Source organism: Pygocentrus nattereri, chromosome 3 (genome assembly GCF_015220715.1).
Source record: "Pygocentrus nattereri isolate fPygNat1 chromosome 3, fPygNat1.pri, whole genome shotgun sequence".
NCBI lineage: Eukaryota > Metazoa > Chordata > Actinopteri > Characiformes > Serrasalmidae > Pygocentrus > Pygocentrus nattereri.
Genome location: NC_051213.1, coordinates 41,379,041 through 41,400,073, shown reverse-complemented (window position 1 = coordinate 41,400,073; position 21,033 = coordinate 41,379,041). Strand labels below are relative to the sequence as shown.

Sequence of the window (21,033 nt, the reverse complement as noted above, 5' to 3'; positions counted from 1 at the left end):
CTTTTTTGGAACATGTTACAGGCATCAAATTTAAAATAAGAGCATATATACAAAAACAATACAGTTCTGTTAAGGATTAGACATGTAAGATTACCGGTCTCTGTGTCTAGATTCGCTGGACAGAGAGCAGTTCTGAGTTTCAGAGGCAAATCAAGCATTTGCCAGGAGATGTGCTGCTGGCTACAGGCTTTCTGTCCTATGCTGGTCCTTTCAACCAGGAGTACCGTAATCATCTTCTACAGCAGTGGAAGAAAGAAATGAATGCTAATCATATTCCGTATAGTCATGTATGTCCTGATTATCTTTTAAAGGCAGTGTAATATTCAATGTTATTAAAGTGATTAATTCATTATTTGTAAAATTTAAAAAGAGAGATGAAAGTGATCCATCTGTTGCACCTGCATCAATAACATTTGAATAACATTTTACATTGCTGCTATTTTTCGTTTTAGAATTTCAATCTCATCAGCATGCTGGTGGACAATGCAACACTAGGTGAATGGAATCTTCAGGGCCTTCCCAATGATGACTTATCCATTCAGAATGGCATCATTGTCACTGAAGCGTCCCGCTATCCCCTTCTCATTGACCCCCAGGGCCAAGGAAAGACTTGGATAAAGAACCGTGAGACTAAAAATGAACTACAGGTATTGAAACCAATGCATGTATATGTATGTATATGACACTTATCCATTCTACTCTAGCCATAAAGTACATAATAGTACTGATTGCATTGATTTTGCTATCTACGTATGATATTTATTTGCTTATTTGTGTATTTTTGTTTCAAAGCTTTAGATTTTTTATTAAATGGAAGTTTGGGCTGTGAAGCCAGTGAGTCTCCATATACATTTAAATGCTGTTCTATTTTGCTAAATGTGTTTGATTCAAAGAAAGTGGAATATAAACTCTGCGAACAGGATTTTAACTTAGCAGAGAATGCAGAAGTGCACCTATGCAGTCACACATTACATATAGTCATATCCTACTTAAGAATATTATTTGTAAATAAACACCCAGCTCAACACAGAGCTAACAGATTAACTCACTCCTCCAGTAATATTAGTTAAGTAGGTAAATTTAGGTATTTAAAGATTCACTGAAAATGTAACGCGGGGGAGCAATGATGAGGCGGATGCATACGCTGAGAGATTTATTAGGGGCAAATCCATAATCAGGGGTTAAACAGTCCAGGGTCAAAGAGCCAACACGGGGAGATCGAGGGACAGACATTATGAAAAGGAACACAGACTAGACACAACAGAGGCCAGAAAAAACAACACCATACAAAGACCAACCACTAACAAAGGAAAACACAGGGCTTAAATACAAAAACAACAAGGATTTACAAGACACAGGTGAAAACAATCAAGGGCGCAGTCTAGAAACAAGGGGGCAGAACAGGGAAGAATCAAAATAAGGAAGCACATGGACAGGATCAGAGGAAAACAAAATCACATGCAGCACTGGGAGGGGCCAGTCATGACAGAAAACTTGAAGCATAGAAAGTAAAGAATGAGTCACAAGCATGTCTTAAAAGCTTTAACTTTCAGTGTTTAAGCTATAAGTAGTAGTAAATGAATGTCTGATATCTAGAAAAACTCATAGCCTGTATCTGCTAGTGGAAGTTGTCATGTGGTACTCAGGCTTCTTATAAAGTAAAGGTTTACAGTAAAGCAAACCTAATATTCTTCACTAAAGACTCAAGACTCACTCTCATACCACGTGGACACAAAATTCAACAGTTCTCCTCAAACACCGTAAATTTGAGGTTGCCATCACAAGTATGATAGAAGGCTTACATTTACTGTCACTACATTTCCATCACAACAACCAGCCTAATATTTATAGTTCAAAATATATGCCTTTATCCATCTACTGTAAGTAAATGCTATGAATGAATAGTTTTAAACAGTTAAGAACACAGTTTATCATTAAGGAAACAAAACTTCTTTACATGTAGATGTATGCGAGGAGTGTAATAAGTAATGGAAACACCACAAGAAATTGGTTGTTTTATCAGGTACAGTTACCAAATAAGTGCACTTTAGGGGTTTATGATTAATGAGGGTAGCCCAACTGTTGCAGTACAATGTAATTCCCCCATCCCTGTTTACTATATTGACATGGTAGTGGCATAATAGTGCATGTTATGCACTAGCTGTCCTTTGAAATGACAACATTGTCACATACAGCACTGTGAAAAAGCCAGAAAACAAGACTTATATTTGTTTCATTTCCAGTCAAAACAGGCATTAAGTACAAATGATCATCTTTTAGTGTCGGGGGAAAAAAGGAGAAAACAATGTATGTACATCTCAAAACTTGCACTGATCCTCCACTGTGTTTGACAAATGATTGTTCGTGTAGTTTGAAGAGTCAGATGTAGGTGTCAGATGTAGACTAATCAATACACAAAACCATACTCCACATCTCAGTTGTCCAGTTTCGGTGTTCTAGGGCAGATTCTCTTTTCTGTCTATTTACTTTTCTCAGGAACGTCTACACTTTATTTCAGACCCATAGTGTTGAGTTGTCTTTTCACAGTGGAAGAATAGACAAAATCTCCTGTGGACTTTTCCACATCTGAAGCAAAGAGTAAAGGTTCATTTTCTCCTGAAAGCTTCACAGTTTTGATGGTCTACAAGGTCTTGCTTAGTCCCATTTTCTCTATATCTTTCAATCATTTGTAATTATGTCTTTGCCTTATGACAATGGTGTTTCAAGGAATTTCAGATGTGTTTGGGTAGTTGCCTGTGTGAATATTAGTATCTGTGTGAATGGTAGCATTGTCAGTCACCTTATGGAACATCTTTTTGTGGGGGGGGGCACAGTTGCTGACATTAAGATGGGAACGATGGAAGAGTTTGGTCCAATCCCATTTCACTCCTTGCCCCTACCATTTGGCCCTTAGCCCTCTATTTTGCGTGTTCACGTCTAGGGTTAGGGTGTCCCAATTTTTGTTGAGATAGAGGGGTAGGGTGAAGTGTTAGAACTACATGGTCCTCCAAACAGAGGTTTTTCAGAGGATCATTCCAAACAGTGTTAGGAGTAAAAAAAGAAAGAAACCCACAAATGTAAGTATTTTCTCTGTTACAAAATTGTGATAACCACTGGATTATCTTAGTTTAATGTCGTTATAATGTATTATTTTCGTTTCCCTCAAAACAAGCATAAAAACCACTAATATCATGCTAATGTTTCGGTAGCTAGCTTCCCCGTTCGGCAGTTCTGACGTCTGAAGCAGCAGAATGTCAGTGGGCGTAGCGAATAGGCGGAGACACTGTCGGCCATTTCTTGCATCGGCCGGTCATATAACAGAGATGAACTGTCAATCAAAACTTGCATTGGCCAATCACAAGTGTCAATTACCATTATTCCATTTTGTACATCAGCCAGTGGTTAGAAGGAAAGTGCAAAAAGACATCGCATACTGTTCAGGCACGCGGACGTGGGGAGACAACCGGAAACATTGCTTGTTCACAAAAAGTTATTTCACAGCCACTGTGTTCCTAATGGAAACTGTTTACCTCCAGTGTTTTGTGCTCCTGATAATGTTACGTCTCCGGTCTGCAGCAATTCCCCTTCTCACAAAACTGGGTGTTAAACTAACCCAACAACATCTAGATTACACGCTAACGTTTGCTTCAGCTAAGTGATATCATCACTAAATCGATTTTTCGCCCATAACACAGCTAGAAGATTACATTTCCTGTACCTCCCTATTGACAAAAGTCATAGAACCCATTAAAAATGTCTGTTGGTTCCTTGTGGTTTTCTGTACTCGCTAATGGTTTTCTGTATTTTCCTAATGGGTTGATTTCACAGTGTAAAGGATTCAAATCATTTAATTCGGTGTTCTGGGATTAATTCCATATGTTGATCATTTCCTAATGGTCTTTAACTGCAACCATCAAGCCAGTTTCCAATAGGAAGCAAACTAACGGTTCTAATCGTCTTCAGCGAGGCTTTCTTGAGTTTAGGTAGCCTGTTTGTTTACTCTGTGAATAAACTTGCCATTGTCTTATCGTCATGGTTTTCTTTTGAAAGTTTAAATATTTAATTACCTTATTATCAGTATGACAATGTTAATATACATTCAGTGTAACTGAGCAGCACTGATGTCATTAACAGCAGAGCAGCACTGATGTCATTAACAGGCTGGTGGTGGAGGTCAGGCTGTGATTGCAGGGCTTAGATTGGCTAATGCAAAAAAAGACAGACAGCTATTTATTTGGTGGATGCAACAAATGATTGACAGACCCGCCTACAGCTCCCTCCCCTTTAGGTCTCTGGTCTGCAGCATTCCCCCTTCTTGAACTTTTCCCTTCTCTGCTGTCACTGAAGACACGCCAGGTCGCCTATAGAGCAGCACCAGTAGCCTGGTAATGAAGCAGCGTTTGTCTTGTTTTTGTTTTTTTTTTTGTTTTTTTTGAGGGTTGTCCCATTTCATAGGGCCAGATTTCAACTGCTACCCCTTGTAATTCAGTTCCAAGGGTTTAAGGTGACACTCAAAAACAAAGGGTAGGGGTAAAACGAAGAAATGGGATTGGGCCTTAAAGTGGCAGTACGGTATACAGAAGTAAACAGTGGACAAATTAAATACTGATAGATTTGACTTTATTCCTAGTGTTGGAAGGTTTTATGAAATTGTTTGTTAAAGGTTTCATTCTTTTTTGGGAGAAAAATGAGCAAGTAAAACTTTTTGGCTGAAACTGAAATAACTGACTTTTGCACAGTATTGTACATAATCACTCATTCATTTCTTTATTTTACTGTCCATATTTATTTATTTTCTCCTTTATATTGTGAATATTTTCAACACTTTCCTTGTCCCACTGAATCCCGAATAAAACATTTCTTTGTAAGACCAATATCTCTTTCCAAATCGCTTTCATGGTGGCTTTGACAGGACAGCATTTTGTTTAACCCTTTTTTTGATAAATGGGCTTATTGGGTATGCTGTAGCTAGTGCGTGGGAAAACGTATTAAAGTGGAGCAGTTAAAACGTCTTATTATATGCAGTTTGTTTAACATGCAAATTATTTTTTGACCTCCTTCTTAACAGGTGACAACTTTAAACCATAAATACTTCCGAAGTCACCTTGAAGACTGCTTATCTCTTGGGAAGCCGCTGCTCATTGAAGATGTTGGGGAAGAGTTGGATCCTGTTCTTGACAACATTTTAGAGAAGAACTTCATCAAATCTGGCTCAACATATAAAGTATAACATTTAACTGTATACTAACTTAGTGGCTACCAATTGAGATACCAATTGAAGGCCTAAACAACTCATCATTACAATGAGCTACACACATTGGCCCCAAGGGCAATCGATGTGTACTAAATTTGTTGTATAATCTAGTCGTGTTAAAGCAATATTATGTTTTTCGCTCAACGTAGGTTAAAGTAGGTGATAAAGAGGTGGATGTAATGAAGGAGTTCACTCTCTACATCACCACAAAACTGGCCAACCCTGCTTACAGTCCCGAGGTCAGCGCAAAGACTGCAATTGTGGACTTTACTGTCACGATGAAAGGTCTGGAGGATCAGCTGCTTGGCCGTGTCATCCTCACAGAAAAACAAGTGAGACTGACACAGAGTTTAACTGTCTTCCATGTTCTTATGAATGACAAATGCAGCTAGTACATACACAATGCTGAAGAACATCCGCCTCCAGATTTAAATTACATATACAATTTTTACTTCGTCCTCAGGAAATGGAATCGGAGAGGGTGAAGATGTTGGCAGAGGTCACATCCAACAAGAGGAAGATGCAGGAGCTGGAGGATAACCTACTGTATAGACTGACCAGCACACAGGGATCACTTGTGGAGGATGAGTCTCTAATAGAGGTGCTGAGAGTCACCAAGAGTACTGCAGAAGAGGTATGTTTATCTTGATCTACGCTCTTCTGCAAACATGGCATATTTTGTTGAATTGAACAGATTGTACAAGTAAAGCTTGTTTGCTAAATTCAACCTAAAATGGGTCAGGTACAGGTCAGCACTTAAAAAGACAATCACAGCTTCCAAACATTTTTCTATAGCCAGCTAACAGCCTTTCTTACTTCAAGTGTCCAGTTCAGAATTATTGGGGATTGTCCTGCACACACTGCATGTCTGGTATCTGTGCGAAGCATTTCAGTTATATATGATATACGCCAGTCAGGCATAACATTATGACCACCTGCTCACTGTCCATTTTATCAGCCCCACTTACTCTATAGGTGCACTTTGTAGTTCTACAGTTACAGACTGTAGTCCATCTGTTTCTCTGATACTTTGTTGCCCCCTTTTACCCTGTTCTTCAGTGGTCATGACTCCCATGGACCCTCACAGAGCAGGTACAATTTGGGTGGTGGATCATTCTCCGCACTGCAATAACGCTGACATGGTGGTGGTGTGTTAGTTTGTGCTGTGCTGGTATGAGTGGATCAGACACTGCAATGCTGCTGGAGTTTTTAAACACTGTGTCCACTCACTGTCCACTCTATTAGACACTCCTACCTTGTCAGTCCACCTTGTAGATGTAAAGTCAGAGACGATAGCTCATCTGCTGCTTCACAGTTTGTGTTGGTCATCCTCTAGCCCTTCATCAGTGGTCACAAGACGCTGCCCACAGGACGCTGTCGGCTGGATATTTTTAGTTGGTGGACTATTCTCAGTCCAGAAGTGACACTGAGGTGTTTAAAAACTGTCTGATCCTCTTGTACCAGCGCAACACACACTAACACACCACCAGCACATCAGTGTTACTGCAGAGGGTCCATAGGGGTCCTGACCACTGAACAACAGGGTAAAAGGAGCCTAACAAAGTATCAGAGAAACAGATGGACTACAGTCTGTACCTGTAGAACTACAAAGTGCACCTATAGAGTAAGTGGAGCTGATAAAAGACAATAAACATAGAAACAAAGAGGAGGTCATAATGTTAGGCCTGATCGGTGTAAATGTAGTGTATGTGAATGGCATTTTAATATTTTTCTTTTTTGAAGTAGGTTGGTCATTTTTGGGATAAGCTGAATGTTTTAAGATAAGATAAGATAGACTTTTATTATCCCACTGGGGGAAATTTGCATTGTTACAGCAGAATACACAGTAAGCAGATAAAGAGCAGTAAGTAGACAAAGATGTGCATCATACAAAATAGTAAATATAAGATATACTATAGAAATAAATGAATAAACACGGCATCTGTTAGCAGAAAAATACTATATATATATATATATATATATATATATATATATATATACATATATATATATATATATATATATATATATAAATTAAGAAACTATACAAATTTACAGTTTACACATGCAGTTGTATGGATATTGCACATGTCTGAGCAGGTAATGACTGGATATCGCACAGAAATTGTAGATATTGCACAGTAATAATTACAGATATTGCACAGAACTTGTGTATGTATTGCACTTGTACCAATCTATCAGCAGTAGATATTGCATATTAATTAGAGGTAGGATAAGATACAGGTTTATGTGGTGTGGACTATTTGGACTATTGTTATACTGCAGTTAGGCCTGGGCTGTATAATCGGACATCGGATAGACACGTAATCCAAAGGGCGATAATCACCATGTTGAGAAATGCAAGCAAGTTGTCTGTTAGTTCTCTCTGTTTCACACAGTGATGCTGGCTTTACCTACCGTAGTCACTTATTATCAATAAATTAGTCCCAGGCCTAGTCTTTTGGTGGTCCCTTTATCCCACAAATTACACATAATAAAATGACCAATGAATGTTGGTATAAAGTAGGTCTACCTAATGAACTGGCACCTTAGAGCAATTAGCAAAATACTAATTGGAAAAATATGTTTCATTTATAATCTGGAAAATGTTAATAGCTTTCAAGGGGTTTGGATACTTCCACAGGGGCTTGCAAAACACTGTATATTTGTTAGAGATCAGAATTAAAGCATGTTCACCTTAAGGTAACCTGGAAAAATTGGTCTTACATATTTGATCTCGCTGAATGGATATAATACTGAAATAAGACAGGAAACCTACTTAGATTTTAGACTTTCATTGTATGAAAATGACCTTCTCTACTGTCATCCATTCATCCAATCTTTAGTTTTAGAAGTCTGTTCTAAAAATATTGTCATGCTTTATATGAACAATTTTCTTCCTCTTATAAGGTGAGGGAGAAGTTGTTGGTGGCTGCAGACACTGAAATCAAGATCAATCATGCCCGTGAAGAGTACCGCCCCGTAGCCACGAGGGGGAGCATCCTGTACTTCCTAATTGTCGAAATGAGCTTGGTTAATGTCATGTACCAGACATCATTACGGCAGTTCCTTGGCATTTTTGACAGCTCTCTGGAAAAGTCACCAAAGTCTCAGATCACCACCAAAAGGCTAGGCTACATTATGGATTTTCTCACCTATGAAGTATTTCGCTACACAGCCCGAGGTCTATATGAAGATCACAAATTCCTCTTCACCCTTCTCCTGGCGCTCAAGATAGACCTTCAAGCTAAAAACATTTCTCACAGCGAGTTCCAAGCTCTCATCAAAGGTATAGTCATACATGTGTGGTAGGACATGCCCTTTAAACCCAGTCACACCTCTGAGTAATTGCATGCTTGCTAATTATTTCATTGATTTTTAAAGAACTATATCATATACAACTTTTGTGGTCATATTAAGAGATCATGTTTAAATCTTTCATCTTATTGCACTGACCAGGCTAACATAGTTTTTTTTTTTTTTAACAAATTCTCTTGAATTAAACTGTTGAACTACTGTCTTAGCATTACAGTGTGTTGGCCTTAACACAACATTGGTGATCAAGTGTTTCACTGTTCTTGGCAGGCGGAGCTTCACTCGACCTTAACTCAGTGGAGCCCAAACCAAAGCGTTGGATCCTGGACATGACCTGGCTGAACCTGGTACACTTGTCCAGCTTGCATCCCTTCACAAGACTTTTAGCACAGGTAGCACACAATGACCGGGCCTGGAGGAGCTGGTTTGATGAAGCAGCTCCAGAGGAGGCACCGCTTCCTGATGGCTATGACAGCCTTTTGGATGCTTTCCACAAACTACTGCTGATCCGGAGTTGGTGTCCTGATCGCACTATTGCACAGGTAGAGTAGACAACAGTACAGAGAGCACTTTAGTTTTGGTTTAATTCCTGTGATGTTCAGTCCAGTGTTTCTCAACTGCTGGGCTACGGACTACCAGTGGAACATGAAGCACCCTTCAGTGGTTCACAGGCCTGAACTCATGGTGAGAGAGAAGCTTGTAGTGCGCTGCAGCTCCAAAATCTAAATTACAGCCCACATCTACCTCATGCATTTCTTTGATTATTTTTTTCCCCACTTTTTTGTAATATCACTGCAAACGTATCATTTTTAGCATTTTATGTTTTTTTTTTTTAACGTAACTACTTTTTATTTAATTTTAGTTCCTGTTATTGAACTGAAATGAACAATCTGATGCTTTTCAGGCCCTTCCTCTGGTTTTCAGTGTCAGTACTTAAAAAAGGAAAAACAGCAAAAAAAATGCATTTAAAAAGTTGATTTTAAGTGGTTTTCCTGTGGGCTGCTATGGTTTTTAGTCATAAACAGGTGGGCCTTGGGGTGGAAAAGGTTGAGAACCCCTGCTCTAGACCGCTTTCAGCCTTATAGTGTCTGTTATGGCATCTGATTTACACTGTATACTCAACAGAGGGCTAGACTGAAACTATAGACAGTGACAGGATATACAGGGAGATCATTTTACCAAAGGCAATAAACTACTAAGCCCAGTCTACATATTTCATATCATATTTCTTAACTTTTTCAAATAAATCATATAATAATAGACATTAATCTATCATTATACGACATTTCATTAAAGCTGAAAAAAACTAACACAATAACCTTTGAGTGGGTTATTGACAGAACTTCCTGTGAAGTATAAACAGTCTATATTTGTCAAATGCTAATATCTCAAAATGATTGAAATGTGGGAATAAATAGAACCGGAAATAATCTTTATGATAATGATATATATGTATCTGTATTTTCTGTATATAACACCTTTATCTATATTTTATGTATATAACACCTTTCTCTATATTTTATATGTATAAAACACCTTTCATACATTATAAATGCAGCTCCAAGTGTTTCACAATACAAAGTAAAACCAACAAAGGTAGAAGGGACAAAAGACAATCACAAATCGAAATAAACAAATAATAAAAAATGCAACGGAAGAAAGCAATAGCAAAAAGGGGGGGTATATTAATATGAATTAGAATTAAAAAACAACATAAAAGTGAAATAAAAATCAAATTAACAAGAAAGAAAAAGGAATATTCCAGTAAAAACACAGGAAACAGTTAAAAAAGAGATTATTAGTTAAACCCTACACATTGACAGAAGGAGCCTGATGAATGTGTATTGGTAATGTGCTCCAGTGCTCCCTGAGAGGCTGATTGTGACAGATTATGTACTTGTGTATACAGTAGATGCAATCACTTGCACAGACTGATTCTAATAAACACAGGTGTGATGATTGCACTCATCACATTACAGGGCCATAATACTTGTCAACTGTCTGTAAATACCACGTGATGAAGGCGCCAAGCCAAGTCACGTTTGTCTGAGTTTTGAAAATAGTACAGTATATGCAGACGTATGTAGTAGTCCATATTAATGTAATGTAAAATATGAACACTTATTATGATATTCTTTTTTTATTCTCTATTAAAAGTACGATTGAAAGAAAAAAATCATCTTATCATGGAATAAATATTATATCTTTGCAAAGATAACAGCTCAGAATCTTCTCTTATAATGAGACTGGAGAACACATGGCAAGGGATCTGAAAACATTGCTCCACACAGAGCCTCTCCAGATCCAAGTCCACGCTTGTGAAGCTGAAGCGGTTCAGCTCATCCCACAGGTTTTCTATGGGGCTTAGGTCAGGGGGCTGGGAATGGCCATGGTAAAACCTTGATTCTACGGTCAGTGAACCATTGTTGAGGTGTGCTTTCTCTCATTGTCATGCTGGAAGATCCAACCTTGGCCCAGTTTAAGCTTTGTGGGAGAGGCAGTCGGGTTTCAGTTTGAACTTTGTAGGTGTTTGTAGTTTTTTTTCTTCAATCGTTGTACAAATAAAGTTTCCATTTTTGTTCATATTTTAAACGAAAGGTTAAAAGGGTAAGCAGTAAAGAATGTTCTTTCAAGCCCCTTTTGCTCATGTTTTACCATTGTTGGCAGTATTTGTGGAGGGCACTGTGTGTCTGTAACGTCTCTGGAGTTCTGAGCCGTGGACGGGGTACTGCATAACTACAGTTTGCCCTGACACACCTGTTCAGTCTCCATCATTCAGTCAGCATGCTATTTCTGTGGCAATGCTAAATTAAGTCAGTCTTGTTACACAGCGTAATCTGACAGACTCAAACTGCCCGGTCACATTTTGACAGATTTTTTTTGTTGTTGTTGAAATGTCACACAGACTGTTTACTCAGTTTTGTTAAAATTATAATTAGCTTAAGATATTGTTCTAGAAAATACTGTCACCAGAACTTTCATGATAACTACAGCTACTTTAGTGCAAAAGCCTTTGAATATTGTACTTTTAAAAGTTATTTATCTGATCAGTAACTGTTTTTTTTTGCTTATATATATAGATATATATATCCACTTACTCTATAGGTGCACTACAATTACAGACTGTAGTCCATCTATTTCTCTGATACTTTGTTGCCCCCTTTTACCCTGTTCTTCAGTGGTCAGGACCCTCATGGACCCTCACAGAGCAGGTACTATTTGAGTGGTGGATCATTCTCAGCCCTGCAGTAACACTGATGTGGTGGTGTGTTAGTGTGTGCTGGAGTTTTTTTGGACATTTTTAATTGGTGGACAAAGTGCACCTCAGTCCAGCAGTGACACTGAGGTGTTTAACAACTCCAGCAGCACTGCTGTGTCTGATCCACTCATACCAGCGCCATACACTAACACACCACCACCACATAAGTGTTACCGCAGTGCTGAGAATAATCCACCACCCAAATTGTACCTGCTGTGTGAGGGTCTGCGGGGTCCCGACCACTGAACAAGGTAATTGGAAGCTAACGAAGTATGCCGAGAAACAGATGGACTACAGTCTGCACCTATTTAGTAAGTGGACCTGATTAAATGGACAATGAGCGTAGAAACGAGGTGGTCATAATGTTAGGCCTGATTGGTGTATAAGAATAATACAATAAGTAATGATTTTATGTGTGTTAATGTGATCGATGAACAATATTCAGACCTCCTCATGTGGCAGTCCAATATTATTTGTAGGCCAATTAGTTTAACCATTCAGTCTTTCATTAAATACAATCAGCTGTGCAGATTTTTTTGAACAAATACAGCTCTTGAGCAAATCCATGTGATGACCGGGGGCACTGGGGGGAGGTCAGAAACCAAACCAGCTCAGATATTAACTCCTTTGTTTTTTTGAAAACTTAATGACTTAAATGTTTATTTGTATTTTTTCTAATATTATTTGATTTTTGTACTGGAACAAACACATTTCCTGCTGAGATGAATGTTTTGAAGTATCTGCTCAGGTGCTTAGACTTTCACAGAGCACAGAGCATATTTTCCTGAAGCTGTGCAGCTGATTCTTCGTTCACTGTGATCTTATGGTAGGCACGGAGGTACATCGCAGAGTCAATAGGGCAGCGATATGCAGAGGGCGTGATACTGGACATGGATGCCATGTGTACAGAGAATGACAAGAGGACACCAATGACCTGCTTTCTCTCTATGGGCTCAGACCCAACCGAGAATATAGAGAGGCTTGCAAAGACCAAGGTATGTCATCAGTTAGTCTAGAGAGATAAGTCAGTTAGACAAAGATGAGTTCCATCACAATGTGGCATAAACTGTACTGTACTGGACTACAAAACTGGTATCAGGCTGTGGAAGTACAGTCTCATAAATGAATGAGTTTGATATAAATGAGCCTCATTACTTTAAGCAGGGCTTTTTTAATAGTCACAATTCTATTAATTCAAAAATAATAATGGTGTGGATCAAATCAGAAACTTCACAATCTCTAACACAGCAGCTTCTTTAAGGCCCTGTTCAGACGGAATCCGTTGGACGTTTTCCATGAGGGTGTGGGGTAATTTAATTTTTACAGGTGTTTCTCAGTGATTTAAGCCCTGGTGTCAGTCATTTTTATTGACTGCATGCTCCCATGTCAAAACATTTTGGTGCATTTTATCTTCTTTAACACAGCAGTAAAACAGAACCCATGCAAATCAACATGTCAGTAAAAACATCAACATATTCTGAGGAAAATGATTTTGAGCATTTTTTTGGGTTTTTTTGTGGCTGAAATCATGCTGATATGTACTGTCCTGCTACAAGAGTCCAACCTAAACTCTGAACTTTAAATCGTCAAAATTAGGGAAAATTTCGATTTTAAGCTGTCATGTTGGCTGTAGATTGGCTGTACATTAGAAGCTAATGGTAATGCTAATGAAGCAAGCGTTTACTTAAGACAGTGAGGTTGATCTTTCATACTGAGATTCATTTTTTACTAAAAACTGCATGAAGAAGAAAGATTTAATATTTTTACTGTAACAGGATTATTGATTTTTGTAAATATAAGCTAATTCCATATTTGATGCTTGCAACATTCCTAAAATGCAGAGACTGGGCATTTTTGGAATGTGTTGCGAGATCAGAAACACCGTTTTTTTTAACTGTACACAGGTAAACAGGTGAAGAGGTCACAGGAGATGCGATCATAGTTGGGTATTAAAGGAGCATTCACTTTTCGGTGCTAAAGCAGAGTTGAACCAGAGGAGGTGCTGCAGAGGCTGAACTGACAGCAATAGTTACATTATTAAAATTTTAATTCAACATGATTTATGTCATTTTTTTATTACAAAGGAATATATTTCAGTTTTTAATGGACAAAAAAAATCTGTAAGCAATGGGTGTGGCTGACATAGCCAAACTCACTAATTAGAAAGGACATTTGGATATGTTGGATATTTATTTATTCATTTAAAGTTTTCTTATTTACAATGACGACCTTACATGCCACTGAGTCTGAGAGTTCTTTCAGAGCATTCCCTGCAGGCCCATTTCAATGGGACAAGGACAGGAGGTGCATGCAAGGAGGCTGCTAGCTCAGAGTATGTCAGATGGAGGATGGTTACTGCTGCAGAATTGCCATCTTGGCCTGGATTTCCTGGATGAACTTCTGGAGACTATCGATACTTCAGAGAACATCCATGAGAGTTTCAGAGTTTGGGTGACCACAGAGGTCCACCCCAAATTCCCCATCAACTTTCTACAGTCATCAATCAAGTTCACTAATGAGCCGCCACAAGGTGCACAGTTTTGTGTTGTTTTTGTTTGAATAATAGACACGTTTTGGTGGTTTGCTCTTATTTTTGAGCAACACAATTCAGGATAAATGAGGAGATAAAAAACAGGACCAAGCAATATGAGAACTCCTGAATCTTGGAGTTCTATCTTTTTTATAAATTAGTTAAAGCAGCTCTATGTAAGTTTTTTTTGTCGGATTTTGCAGGACCTTTTTGGACCACATTATATGTCTTAGTGTATTAGTATTAGTGTCGCACACAGAGGCTCACAGAAAGTTTTGACTTGTCTTTCGTTGCTCTTCCCATACACTCGCAAACATCAGATTCATCCGCTTGTGACAGTCAGAAGTACACACAACATTACAGTGTTCTTCTGCACATTGCATGCAATAACACATTTCCACCAGAGGGGTCTCCAAATCCTCAAATCTTACATCGTGCACCTTTAAATTACGAGTAATTATTTTTTGTCTCATTTTGTGTTATTCAGATTACAAGAGTAACAGTTACGGATCTCATAAATCAAGCGCTTGGTAATTGGTTTTGAAAGCCAATGTTTGACTGTGCTTCACTATTAATTTGAACTGTTACAGTTTAATTGTTTTATTCTTAGCTAGATTGGCCCTTCACTTCATTATTTGCTTTTAATACAAAGTTGATTGCTAATGTGGCTGCTGTAGTTTTAACAATTGTAAGTCTTGTTTTATCATAACTTCCTACATACAATATTATCACATTAAAACTCTACTTTCTTGCATTAATCAAACATTATATTGTTAAACCACTGACGGTTATTCTAAAAAAACTGATTTGAAATGGATCATGTTTTCAATTTTAGAAATAGATTCAGATCAGATTAAATAATTAATCAAGTTTGCCCGCTAATTAAGACCATGATTGCTTCCAATGTTGAAACAACTAAACATAGTGTAGATTAGAACAAATGAAAAAGTAATTTGCGTTTCTAATTCACTGTCTCTATATGTGCCATGGGTTGAAGGTGTGAAAGCTGGTTTGAGGAGGACCTACAACAGCATCACTCAGGAGCAGCTAGAGATTACCAACATGCCACAGTGGAGACCTTTGCTGTACGCTGTAGCTTTCCTGCACACCACTGTGCAGGTGAGGAGGTCCATTTCTCAACCTGGCTCTTGCATTTTTAAATGCCTACATTATCAGATACCCTTTGACTATACTGACGTAGCATGAAGTCACAACTTCACACAACACAACAGGCTATAGGAGAAAGGTCTGGCTGCAGCCTGTAGCTACACTAACCTGAGTGGCTGAGATTCTTTCAGTATTCCCTCACCTCCCACTGCATAGGCAGTTACAGTCTGAATTAACATTAGTCCAGATTGTTATTGATGGACTTATGTTATTAGAAAGACATATGGAAGAAACCATTAGTCTCTTCAGGTAGTGATAGACTTTAGCCTTTAAGTAAAGTTACCCTTTATTAGTCCCACAATGAAGAAATTCACCTCTGCATTTAACCCATCCATGCAGCGAAACACCCACATACATACTAGTGAATGCACACACACAAGGGGCAGTGAGCACCTTTGCCCAGAGCGGGATCCACAGTGCCCGGGGAGCAGTTGGGGCGCTTTCCTATCAGCTCAAGGAATCGAACTGGCAAACTCCTGGCCATAAGGTTGGTTCCCTAACCCCCACCAGTGCCCATGTTCAGTAGCCCTGCCTACAGGGTCAGTCAGCCAGCAGGGTCTCGCGGCCTTTTGCTTCAACAAAGTCAAGAAATCAGTGGTTGAACCGCTACTACTGAAAGCGTGAATGGTTAATATTTACTAATCTCTGAAAGAGTCTGATACATGAAGATGTAAACGCGAGTGAACTGGACGCACATATGAGACAAATGACTTGAGAAATTTGGATGTGAAACAACATTCAGCACTATTTTCCCAAGCCAGAGGAACAGCTGTGTGCTTACATGTGTAGACGGCAGATTTATCTAGATATTGTTCAGTTCATTTTTAATTATTGTACACTATAACTTCAGTTAGCGTATAATATAACAGGTTAAATATGGTTCTTATTAGTAATTATATAATAGTAAATACTAATTATATATAGTAAATAAACATTTATGTGTGTATATGTGTATATCGCTGTTGTAAGAACAAGACCTCATATCTCCATAATGCTAACTTTACAGGAGAAGGAAAAAAAAGCCCTTCTAATGTAAGTCAGAACCAGACTTTTTTCCAAGTCATTTTGGGCCATTTGCTTTGGTCCATTCATCATGAAATTTACAAATAATGTAAAGGGCAACAGGTGTTTTCAAATGATTTCAAAACGTTACAAGTGGAGATACAAGGTTTTGTTCTGAATAAATATAAGTACTTATCTGCCATTTAGCTTAAATAGCTCAAAGATCAGGTATCGCAGTGGAAGGGAACAAGTGGTATTGTTGACAGAGATTATTATTATTATGTTTATTGGCTAAGCTACCTTAGCTCTCCCTGAATGTTAGCTTACATGTTAGCTAAATTAGCTAACAAACACTCACAGCAGAATTTAGATTTAATGAAAAGTTGCAGTGCTTCTTATCCTAGAAAGACAGAAAGAACGGATAAAGAATAAGCCAATGAAAAAAAGGATAAAGAATAAGCCAATGAAAAACACCAGGAGATGTTCCTTTCCATACGAGCAGTAATGCCCATCCTCATGACACAGTCAGTCCATACTGGATTAAAGAGTGGTGAGGTTGTCATCACATCACTGGGTTTCAGTTAAAAGGATAAATGATGATATAATGTTTATAAATGTTAATGAATCCGGCACACATTTCACTTTGAACCGTTCATTATTAAATATCGGTCATGACCTCATTTATTCTTTTTTTTATGCTTTTTATTTTGTGTCAACAAGGAGAGGCGCAAATTTGGCCCACTAGGATGGAACATTCCCTATGAGTTCAACCAGGCAGATTTCACCTCCAGTGTGCAGTTTGTCCAGAACCACTTAGAAGAGGTGGACGTAAAGCATGGCGTGAACTGGGACTGTCTGCGCTACATGCTTGGAGAGGTAGGCGTCAAAAAGTGCATGTAGTACCATCCTGTACCATCCTAGAGCTGCATGCAGACGTTCAAATTAGATCACTAATTCATGGTCATGTATGTTATCAGTATGGCGGAGCGTAACGAGTGTTGTAGATATTTAGACTGTATTAAACTCCCTTAGGTGCAGTATGGAGGACGAGTCACAGACGACATGGACAAGCGGCTGCTTAACACCTTCACTCGTATCTGGTTCAGTGAGAACATGTTTGGGGACAAGTTTTGCTTCTATAAAGGATATACTATACCCAAGGCGAAAATGTTGCAGGAGTACCATACCCATATAGACACTCTGCCACTGGTGGACACACCTGAGGTAAGAGTGCTTAAGCAGTGTTTTAACATTGAGTTCTGGTTTTGTGGTTAGTATTTTACAGAAGTAAAAACAGACAAAATATATGAATGTGATTTTTTTTATATGAATGTAAATCCAGGTCAAATTGAAACCTTTTTTCGCTGGAATATATACATTTTTATATTATTGAAAACGGCGGCACGGTGGCGTGGTGGGTAGCGTTGTCGCCTCACAGCAAGGAGGGCCTGGGTTCGATTCCCTGGCTGGGTAACTGGGGTCCTCTCTGTGTGGAGTTTGCATGTTCTCCCCGTCTCTGCGTGGGTTTCCTCCGGGTTCTCCGGTTTCCTCCCACAGTCCAAAGACATGCAGTCAGGCCAATTGGACGTGCTAAATTGCCCCTAGGTGTGAGTGGCTGTTTGTGTCTGTCTGTCTGCCCTGCGATGGACTGGAGACCTGTCCAGGGTGTATCCTGCCTTTCGCCCGAAGACTGCTGGGATAGGCTCCAGCACCCCCCCGCGACCCTGACGGAGAAGCGGCTTAGAAAATGGATGGATGGATGGATGGATTATTGAAAATTTCATATAGAAAATTGCTTAGCAAAAAATTGAACATGTTAGGTTGTGCCCCACTCTTCGCCACATTACGCTTCTTTGTGTTGCATGGAAAAGTGAGTTGGCCTACTCTCAGTGTAAGAAGAGACCACCACTGGAGCTTGTTTATTTATAGAGACATTCTGCATCAACTGCCTTCATGTATCATCTCTGTCTTGCATATGAAGGTCAATAGTTACAGTATCCAAACAATGCAGTCACGTTTACTGTACCACAGGTTTGTTCTAGCTTGGGAAAGACTCCTCTCAGACAAGTGGTGGGGAGAAAGGGGATGCCATCCCATTGAGAATAAAAATAAAATGCCTTTCATCGATGTATTATTTACATCCATATTTGAGATTTACACCCCAGATTGCTTTGGATGTATCAGGAATTCATGTTGAACCAACAAGATAAGATTGGGGCAAAGCTGTGCGGTTTTGATTTTGATTATTTTACTTATTTACTTAATTTTCTTACTGTATTCTGCTTAATCTGTCTTCCTTCTTTTCTCACTTCACTTCTTTCTTGTAATATAATAGGTTTTTGGCCTTCATCCTAATGCTGACATCTCCTGTCAGACTAACATGGCCAGTGAGATTCTGAGCACCATTATCAACATCCAGCCCAAGGACAGCAGTAGTGGCGGAGATGAGACCCGGGAGTCCACAGTTCTGCGTCAAGCCAATGAGATGCTGGAGAAACTTCCTGCTGACTATGTTGCTCATGAGGTAGGACACTTACAGTGCCTGTGCAAGTGTGATGGTTAAGGGAGGAATATAGTTATTATAGAATATAGTTACTTTACAGTTGAGTAACTTAAGTGTCAAGTAAATTGCTCTTTATTGCCATTCCTCAATATACTTTGTATTCATTGGAACAAAATGATATACTTTAGGGCCCATGGTGCAACACATAACAGCAGCATATTACACAGGATATATAAAATGCAGATACACATCAACAAGTAGAGAATATGTGATACATCCACCGAACAATAAATGTTCAGAACAATAAATACACAAGGCAAAAAATGAACAGAACAACAAATATACATGACAAATATCTCGGACTGCAAAACAGTATACATAGATTGGGGTCCCATGGCAGGGGGGTCGTTTACAATGGCCTTGTCTACTGGCCTTGTGCATGCAACGCTTGACACCTCAGTGATTTTCTCAGCTGTCCTCATAATCTGCTGTAGGGCCCTGCAGTCGGAGGCTGTGCAGTTCCAGGTTTTTTGGCTAGTCGGTATTCTGAGGGTCCAAGTTAGGTCGTCTGTGATTTGTACACCAAGGAACGTGTAGCTTTTCACTCTCTCCACAGTTGAGTACTCGATGTGCAGTGAAGAGTGATCACCAGAAGCCCTCTTGAAGTCTACAATCATCTATTTCATCTTAACAGCACAGATCTACAAATTGTCAGTGATATGCATTTCTGAGGAAGCACATTCAGTATGTGTTTCTTGAAGTAATGATGCATTTTGAAATGTGTTTTGGATCATTGTCCTGTTGGAGAAGCCAGTTTCTTTTTAGCTTCCGTTTCTTGACTGACTGTGTCAAATTTGCTTCACATTTGCCACTGGATGGCGCACAGCTTTAAAGCATAATGTATTTGTGAATGTTTGAAAACTAGTCAAAGTCACACAGTGTGGCAGTGTACACGCAGCTTGTCATATGGTATGAGTATCTATCGGCATTTTGATTACCAGTAAACGAGTAGGGTATCGGCCCGATACTAGTATCAGTATCGATTGTGTGATGAGGTCACAGGTCAGGTTTTCTTCTGATGACTCTTCCATTCAGATCACGTTTGAGCAAGCAGTGGTGCATCACCACTCCAGTGTCAGCTAATCCTTCCTGCAAGTCCTTTGCTGTCACATGGGGGTTTTGATTTGTGTGTCTGGCCAGTATACATGCAGTTCTGTCTAAGAGTTTTCTTCATGTTCCAGATCTGGCCTTGAATTTCACAGTTGCTCTTACCAGCCATTTCTTATTCACACTTCAGACAGTGGATCTTCTGGAAGCTCTTTGATCATTTTTTATAGCCTGGTCTGGAATTGTCATCACCTGATGATTCCCAATAGCAATTAATGACATGCCATAAACAGTCCTAACAAGTGAACTAACAAGTCAATAAACCTTACAATTGGAAAGCTTTTGCACATACCACAATTTTATTTTTTCCTGTTTATAAGATTTGCCATTTTTAAGTTATTTATTTTAACTTCTAAAATGACCAAGATGTATAATTTGGCCAGGGGGGCCCAATCTCTTGCATACAATTTTGTATACCAGCGCCCTTGTTAATGATGAGCAAGGAAAATTTTGGAAAACTCCATTGTTTCATTATGTAATATACTTCCAATGCATATATCCACTAAGATTTACATAGATTCTGTCTTAGGTCACTTGAAGAGTTGCAGGGTGACCTGACAGCAGCAGGAGCAACATTTACAAAATTTACATGGAGAACAATCAGCAATTGCCTGCACCTTGATCAAATCCATTCGAACACCATTTGCAAAATTCCTCTGCTAATAAAGAGGCACAAAGATGCGCATCTAAACTTTCCACACAAGCATTTACACAAATCAGAACTCTTTTGCAGCAGGGTACTCTGTACAGATAAAATAAAAACATTGGCTTCATGTTTGAATAAAGAAGGGCTGTGGGTATAATGCTGAGAACACCATACAGTAAAGTACAGAGGT

General features: G+C 38.9%; 1 protein-coding gene across 3 annotated transcripts in view; it reads left to right on the top strand.

Moving 5' to 3' along the window:
* The window catches only part of dnah5l (dynein, axonemal, heavy chain 5 like), a 99,386-nt gene that overhangs the window by 75,779 nt on the left and 2,574 nt on the right, over window positions 1-21,033 (top strand). For all 3 annotated transcript variants that reach the window (XM_037537169.1, XM_037537170.1, XM_037537171.1), the window contains exons 63-75: window positions 111-287; window positions 453-647; window positions 5,069-5,224; window positions 5,404-5,586; window positions 5,718-5,888; window positions 8,165-8,543; window positions 8,840-9,111; window positions 12,659-12,823; window positions 14,091-14,358; window positions 15,356-15,477; window positions 17,248-17,403; window positions 17,560-17,751; window positions 18,863-19,051. In XM_037537169.1, coding sequence (XP_037393066.1) covers window positions 111-287; window positions 453-647; window positions 5,069-5,224; window positions 5,404-5,586; window positions 5,718-5,888; window positions 8,165-8,543; window positions 8,840-9,111; window positions 12,659-12,823; window positions 14,091-14,358; window positions 15,356-15,477; window positions 17,248-17,403; window positions 17,560-17,751; window positions 18,863-19,051 — 2,625 coding nt within the window. The remainder of the gene's footprint in view (window positions 1-110; window positions 288-452; window positions 648-5,068; window positions 5,225-5,403; window positions 5,587-5,717; window positions 5,889-8,164; window positions 8,544-8,839; window positions 9,112-12,658; window positions 12,824-14,090; window positions 14,359-15,355; window positions 15,478-17,247; window positions 17,404-17,559; window positions 17,752-18,862; window positions 19,052-21,033) is intronic.